General features: G+C 42.1%; 1 protein-coding gene and 1 pseudogene across 1 annotated transcript in view; both read left to right on the top strand.

The window, feature by feature from the left end:
* NAIP (NLR family apoptosis inhibitory protein) overlaps positions 1-530 on the top strand; it is a 50,058-nt gene extending 49,528 nt beyond the window's left edge. The window contains exon 15 of the mRNA XM_014584569.2: positions 156-530. Coding sequence (XP_014440055.1) covers positions 156-520 — 365 coding nt within the window. The 3' untranslated portion in view covers positions 521-530. The remainder of the gene's footprint in view (positions 1-155) is intronic.
* Positions 531-3,542: 3,012 nt separating this feature from the next.
* Positions 3,543-4,180, top strand: LOC102487848 (RNA-binding protein 3 pseudogene; annotated as a pseudogene).
* The last annotated feature ends 4,253 nt before the right edge of the window (positions 4,181-8,433 follow it).

The following is an 8,433-nucleotide window of genomic DNA, read 5'->3' as shown; positions in this document are numbered from 1 at the left end:
CTGCCTGGCTGGGCGTGGGTCCCGGGGGTGGCAGGGCCCGCAGCCGGGCCGGGTGGGCTGGCGCAGGGCCCCTCCGGGTCCCACAAAAATCTCTCTTAAAATGAAAAAAGAAAAGTTCTTATGATTCTATCATTGTGAATGTTCTATTTTTGTAGCCAAAGTAGCAATCAATGGAGGTTTCCGGAAACTTGCGAACTTAAATCTTTCAGTCAATGATAAGATTACAGAGGAAGGATACAGAAATTTCTTTCATGCACTGGACAATCTGCCATGTTTGCAAGAGTTGAGTATCTCTAGACATTTCACGAACTGCATCAAAGTCCAGCCCTCAACCATCAAGTCTTTGAGCCAATGTGTGTCACGGCTGCCGAGCCTCATCCGACTTCACATGTACAGTTGGCTCCTGGATGCAGAAGACATCGCATTGCTTGATGTAATGAAAGAAAGACATCCTCAATCCAAACACTTAATTATTTACTGGAAATGGGTTCTTCCATTCTCTCCAATCATTCAGGAATAAAAGATTCAGCTAAAAACTGTTGAATCAAGAAATTTTTTTGTCACTAATTCTGAAAACCTAATCATCAACAAAAAATTTTTTTGTTAAGTATTCCATGCAAATAGTTATTTATAAAATGTGTAAGGTTTGTTAAAAACAAACAAACAGGGAACCAGCAGTTAGTGTAATGGCTATGTTGCTGGACTCCCACGTAGTTGACTGCGGTTTGTGTCCCGGACCTGGTGGCTTAAAACTCACACCGGGCGCGTGTGCGTGCGTGCCCAAGATCCCGAGAGGAGAATGGAGGAGAAGGGATTACGGTGTGACCATCCCCCCTGGGGGGTGATTTCTTGCTTTCTGCCTCTCTGTCTGTCTCTGTCTTTCTGGCAAACACACATGCCCTATAGCAAACACCTCTCCAAAAGAAAAAAATGATACAATGGATAAAAATATGCTGATATGGAGACAATATAATACTATTTCAAAAAATTTTGAAAGAGTACGAGTATTTGATATAGCCTACTAGAACTTAAAACATTGCAAAATAAGAATGATCAAAATCATGTGTTTAATAAAATTTAAAACACTTGAACTCATCCTAAAAGTAAGAGGATGTGGTTACAAAGTTTTTACTGTAGTACCGTAAGTATTAGTTAACTCTCTGCAGTTATAACTAAAGTACTGCATCTCAGTTTCCTTACTTTTCTCTAGAATGTGAAGTTTATTCCAAATTGTTTCAAATCTCCAAATTTTTCTAATACATGTATTGAAAAAGAAATCCACGTAAATGGACCTTGAACAGTTCAAACCTATGTTGTTCAAGGACCAATTTTATAGCATTTTATGATTTTATTATCCCGTATCTTGAAACATTTTATTAGTCATCATCCCAGGACATTTTTAGGGGGAGATTTTTGCTGTAGGACGTGTGTGCTTGCTGGTGGGAGACAGAAAGCAAGAAATAATCCCCCAAAGGGGATGATCACACTGCAATCTCTTTTCCTCCATCCTTCTCTTGTGATTTTGGGTATGCAAGCACACACGCCCATCATGAATTTTAAGCCTCGGGTCCAGGACTTGAACTGCTGTCGACTACATGGGAGTCTAGCAATGTAACCATCATGTCATCTGCTGGTCCGTTCAGGACTTCCTTTTATTTATTTTGGTAGCCAATGATCTGTGCCTCTGGGTATTCACATTCTAGTGTGATCCCCTCCAATTGACTGTGGGGTGGACTTGAATCTAAAGAATAGGAAAAGAGGGGTCAACAGCGGAGTGGTGTTTAAGGTGCAGTACTCCCAGATGGCTGGCTGACCACGGTTCAAGTCCCAGACCCAGTGACTTGAAACTTATGCTAGGCACATATGCATATGTGCCCCACATCATGAGTGGAGAATGGAGGGGAAGGGACTGCAGTATGGCTGTCCTCCCTGGGGGGGGGGGATTTCTCACTTTCCTTTCCTCTGGCAAGCAGATATGCCCTATGGCAAAACCTAAAAAAAAAAAAAAAAAAAAGGATGAAGGTTAAAGTAATGGTGGGTGATTCAGAGACTAAATTATATAAGTGGGGCCTTACATTCTCTCTCTTGAATTAACTTGTTCTGGGGAAAGCCAGCTGCTATGATGCAAAGACTCTAAGGCCACCTATGGAGAGCCCTACATGGCAAGGAACTGGGGCTTCCTGCCAACAACCATATGGTGAGTTTGGAAGCAGATCAGCCAGTCCCAAAAGAGCCAAGAGATGATTGAGTAGCCCTATTTGACAGCTTGACTACAGACTCATTAAAGCCATCAGAATATCCAGCTAAGTAAGCTCCTGACCCAGAGAAACATTGAACTAATGAAAATTTTATTATTATTTATTATCACTATTACTATTATTTGCTATAGGGCACATGGACTCGCCAGAAAGACAGGCAGAGACAGAAAGCAAGAAATCATCCCAAGGGGAGATGGCCAGATAGCAACACCTAGACCAGCAGTTAGGAAACTATGGCCCAAAATATTTACTATCTAACCCTTTGATGATTATTGCTCTAGCTAATAATAATGCCTGCAATTCTTTCTTCTCTATTCTTCTCTTGAGACCTTGGGCATGCATGCACATGTGCCCAGTGTGAGTTTCAAGCCACCAGATCTGGAACTCAAACTGTGTCAGTCAAGTGGCAATCCAGCACCTTAACCACTACACCACCTGCTGGCCCCCAAAGGCTATTTATTTATTATAGAGGTTTTTGCCCTAGGACACATGCACTTGCCAGAGAGAGACATAAACAGTCAGAGGGAAATGAGAAATCACCCCCCAGGCAGGAGAGCCATGCTGCAAACCCTTCTTTATTCTCCTCCTGGGATCTTGGGCATGCATGCACATGCATCCAGCATGAGTTTCAAGTCATCTGCTCTGGAACTCACAAGTGCAGTCAGCCCTGTGGGAGTCCAGTGACGTAATGCCATGTTATCTGCTGGTCCTTTAATATTTATTTATTTAAGAGAGATTTTTTGCTATAGAGCATGTGTACTTGCTGGGGAGACAGACAGAAAGCGAGAAATCACCCCCTGGGGGCAATGGCTACTCTGCAACCCCTTCTCCATTTTCCTCTTGGGATTTTGGGCACACATACACGTGCCTGGTGTGTTTTAAGCCACCAAAATCTGGGACTCGAACCATGGTTGACTATGCAGGAGTCCAGTGATGTAAACATTACTCCACCTGCTGGTTCCAAATTTTATTTTTAACAATCTTCCCAATTAAAATTTTTTTTCTTTCTTTCATGAGAGAGAACATACAAGAGACATACACCCTTGACAGGGTCTCATCAAACCATGATCCCCTCCCCCCAGCCCTCCAGCTGGTTGAGATCTTGGGCCCATATATGTCCCAAAATTGTTTCAGGTCATCCTGGGGTCAAAACCCATAGTATGCCACATGTCTTCCAGTACTTAAAATAATACACTACTAGGAACCGCCTGTTCTCTTTGCTCTTCAGGGCTTTCTGTGTCCCTTCTTTTACTTTTTAGTTTTCAGGACTCAAAATTCACCATCATGTCCTCTGAAGAAGGGAAGTTCTTCCTGGGAGGCTCAACTTCAACATGGATGAGCAGGCACTGGAGGACCACTTCAGTAGCTTCAGGCCTATCTCTAAGGTGGTCGTTATCAAGGACCAGGAGACTCACGATCCTGGGGTTTTGGCTTTATCACCTTCACCAACCCAGAGCATGCCTCTGATGCCATGAAAGCCATGAATGGAGTTTCTAGATGGTCACTACATCCGTGTGGACCATGCAGGCAAGTGTGCCTGGGGAACCAGAGGGGGTGCCTTTGGAGCTCGTGGTCATAGCTACTCTAGAGGTGGTGGAGATCAGGGATATGGGAGTGGGAGGTATGACAGTTGACCTGGAGGATATGGTTATGGGTATGGAAGGTCCAGAGACTATAGCAGCAGAAGCCAGGGTGGTATGACCGCTACTCAGGAGGAAATTAGAGACAATGATGACAACAGAGATGAGGCATGCACACATAATGTAGATACCCAAGGAATAACACGTCTGATCCAGGATTATCTTTCCAAATGGCTGTATTTATAAAGATTTTTGGAGCTGCACTGAAACATCTGTTTTAGCACATCAACGTCTATTTTTGAATTGAGCTCCCAAGGTAGCTTGTTGAAAACCTTTTAGAAAGCTCCATGTGTTTAAAATTTTTTTTCTCCACTTTACTGACAAGTTTTGAGACATCTGTAGAATGGATATTTTTATTTTTTTTCTTTAGTTTGGGCTCTCAGGATTATGGATTCTGGTTAAAAAAAAGTTTGATCAGACTTTTAAAATTAATAAATATCTAGGGATATTTTAAAAAGCTGTACACATGATATTTATCATGTAATGATAGGAAGTGATTTCCCAACGTACCTTTCAAGAAATCTGCACCAAGAACGTTATTACTTGGAAGTTTTTTTTAAAACACACAATCATGGCCCTGATTATATAGAAGAGTTTCTTAAAAGTGTTTGTGAATGTCACTTTTTAATACTGGAAGAAAAGAATATTCTGTTGTGTCTCATGTAGTGTTTAGAATGTCCTTCACAGAGCTGATTAAAACTTGAACCGTGAAAACAAAACAAAACAAAACAAAACACACAACAAGGGACTACCAGGTGGTATAGTGGTTAAGGCACTGGACTTCCACATGGCCAACTGCAGTTCGAGCCTTGGACCTGGCAGCTTAACACTCACACTGGGCATGTGTGCGTGCCCAAAATCCTAAGAGGAGAATGGAGGAGAAAGGATTGCCAGTGTGGCCATCCCCCTGGGGGGGTGGGAGGTTATTTCTCACTTTCTCAGTCTCTGTATCTTTCTGTCTCTCTGTCAAGCACACACACCCTATAGAAAAAACTCTCTTTAAAAAGAAAAACCAGCACAGTATACTACCTATGCCACCATGGCTGGGCCTGTTTACTATTTTAAGACAGTAAGTTTTGGGGCCAGGTAGGTGTAGTAGTGATTAAGATTTTAGGTAATTTTAGGGTTATTCAACAATAGATAGTAACAATAGATGATAGTAACAGCAATAGATAACAGTAAGAGCAATAGATAATAACTCACCATTATTTCCAACTATGCTTAAAAAAAAGACTAAAATAATAAGAACATTGAATCACCTAAAGCAATGATGTATTTAAATAAAATGTCACTGTTACGGAGGCCAGCAGGTAGTACAGAGGTTAGGGCAGGTGGATCCTACAAAGCTGACCAGGTCCCAGATCTGATTGTTAAGGGCGTGTGGATGCATGCTCAAAAATCCCAAGAAAAGAAGGACAAGAAGGGATTAGGGTTATCCTCCTGGGGTGATTTCTCACTTTCCTCATTTCTGCTGAATGCATGAGCCTATAGCAATTATTTTTTTAAAGTCACTGTATATCACGCCTTCAGCGTTTATTTTTTTAAGCTTGCTTATTTCTTCCATTAGTGAGAGAGGCAGACAGCATACCCAACATGGTTTTTTTTTTTTTTTTTGGAGAGATTTTCACTGTAGGGCGTGTGCACTCGCCAGACAGACAGAGACATAGAGACAGAAAGCGAAAAATCACCCCCCAGGGGGGATGGTCACGCCGCGATCCCTTCTCCTCCATTCTCCTCTCGGGATCTTGGGCACGCACGCACACGTGCCCGGCGTGAGTTTTAAGCCACCAGGTCCGGGACACGAACCATGGTCGACTACGTGGGAGTCCAGCGACATAGCCATTACGCTAACTGCTGGTTCCCCCAACATGGTTTTGATGCCATGAGATCCTCTGTCTCAGCCAGCCCCAGACCACGAACGTGTGCATACTCAGTAAGTTTCCTAACATGAACCAAGAGCTTTCTTGTGTGGTTCAGCCTCACAGGTTGTCACATTTGACCACTATACCACCATCTGGCCTCCCAGTCCTTCAGTTTTTTTATTTTATTGACCAAAGTAAATGCCATTATCTTTCAAAAAGCTTTAATGGAAGTCTGAAGACAATATTCTTTTTTTTTTTTTTTGAGAGGTTTTTTGCTACAGGGCGCGTGCACTCACCAGACAGACACAGACAGACAGAGACAGAAAGTGAGAAACCACCCCCTAGGGGGGATGGCCACGCCGCAATCCCTTCTCCTCCATTCTCCTCTTGGGATCTTGGGCACACACACACATGCGCCCGGCGTGAGTTTTAAGCCACCAGGTCCGGGACTTGAACTGCAGTCAACTACATGGGAGTCCAGCGACATAGCCATTATGCTAACTGCTGGTCCCTGAAGACAATATCCTTATAGTCTTTTATTATTAAAAATAATTCCTTGAAAACAGTCAAGATTTCAGAATTTTTCATTTTCTGTCCATAACAGAAAAGAGAAGAAAATAGACGACAAAGTAATTTCATGATTATTAAACCAATCAAACAATGAATATAAACAGACAGATAGCAACACCTGGACCAGTGGTTGGAAAACAATGGCCAAAAATAGTTACTATCTAACCCTTTGTTGATTCCCACTCTAGACTAGTAATAGTGGTGGACCTGTTCATATAAGAAAATCTCAAGCTGTGAGTCTTCAGATGACATAGCCTATTTAAATAAGTTTTCTCAAACTGATATATTTCTTTTGGAGAGGTTTTTGCTATAGGGCGCATGCGCTTGCCAGAAAAACAGAGACAGAGAGACAGAAAGCGAGAAATCAACCTCCCAGGTGGGATGGCCACGCCACAATGCCTTCTCCTCGATTCTCCTCTTGGAGTCTTGGGCATGCATGCACACATGCCTGGCGTGAGTTTAAGCCAACCGGGTCTGGGACTCAAAACTGCAGTCAACTACGTGGGAGTCCAGTGACATAGCCATTATGCCATCTGGCAGTCCCATCAAATTGATATATTTCTCTTTTTTTTTTTTTTGGAGAGGTTTTTGCTATAGGGCATATGTGCTCACCAGAAAGACAGAGACAGAAAACAAGAAATCACACCCCCAGAGGGGATGGCCACGCCGCAATCCCTTCTCCTCCATTCTCTCAGGATCTTGGGCACACTTACACACGTGCTGGCGTGAATTTAAGCCACCGGGTCCAGGACTCAAACCGCGGTCAACTACATGGGGAGTCCAGTGACACAGCCTTTACACCAACTGCTGGTCCTGATAATTTACATAATTAAAAAAAAAATCTCTTTTATGACTAAATCTTCCATTCTGAAAATAAAATTTTCAAAAATCTGCTTTTTGGGGCAACCAGCAGGTGGCATAACAGTTAAGGCTATAGCTGGCTGCAGATCAAGTCCCAGACCCACTGGCTTGAAACTCACACCAAGTGCATGTGTATGCGTGCTCAAAATTCCAAGAGAAAAATAGAGAAGGGATTGTAGCATGACCATCCCTCTAAGAGGGTGATTTCCCAATTTCTGTCTCTCTGTTTCTTTGATGAGGGCATATACCCTATACCAAAAATCTCTCTCCAAAGAAAATTTTGCTTTTCAAGAAAACACAGAAATATCTATTAATACCAACAATTATAAAAACATCTATTAAAATTTATGAAATAGTTACAATATAGAAATCAATCACAAGGCTCTGACAGAACAGAATCAAATTAATGCATTTAAAAATGTTCACTGTGATGTTATCAGGAATGGCAAAAACTATTATGCTAGGGGGCCAGCAGGTGGTGTGGTGGTTAAGGACGCTGGAATCCCACATGGCCAATGTGGTTCAAGTCCCAAACCTTGGGGCTTACTTTTTTACTTTCCTTCTCCCTGTCTTTCTCCGATCAAACTCGAAAATAATAATAAGGAATAAAGTTAAATAAAATAATTATTTAAAAAAAAAACTATCATGCTAAAGGAACAGTAGCATAGATAGACGCAGTCTGACAGAACAATAAAGATATGGAAAATATGACATATGGCGATATACACACATACACACACAGGTACACAAAATGCTATGCTGGCGGGACCAGCAGTTAGCATAATGGCTATGTCGCTGGACTCCCATGTAGTTGACTGTGGTTCGAGTCCTGGACCTGGTGGCTTAAAACTCGCGCCGGGCCCATGTACGTATGTGCCCAAGATCCCGAGAGGAGGATGGAGAAGGGATTGTGTCGTGGCCATCCCCCCTTGGGGGTGATTTCTCTCTTTCTGTCTGTCTGTCTGTCTCTGTCTGGCGAGCACACACTCCCTATAGCAACCTCCCCAAAAAAAAAAAAAAAAAAAAAGCTACACTGGCATTCATATCAAAACATAGATGAATACAGGCCAAAAGTGTAAGTTATATACATAAAAGAGGAATTCGATGACACACAATTTCAATTTTTTTAAAAAAATTAAGTATTTTATTATACTTTCAACATATAGAAAAAAGTAGTTCAATGAGTACACATATATATATACACACACATTAGGTTCATTAACATTGTGCCAATACATGCTG

This window comes from Tupaia chinensis, unplaced genomic scaffold (assembly GCF_000334495.1).
Source record: "Tupaia chinensis unplaced genomic scaffold, TupChi_1.0 Scaffold147123_1, whole genome shotgun sequence".
NCBI classification, from domain to species: Eukaryota; Metazoa; Chordata; class Mammalia; order Scandentia; family Tupaiidae; genus Tupaia; species Tupaia belangeri.
This window is presented reverse-complemented; position numbering and strand designations above follow the sequence as displayed.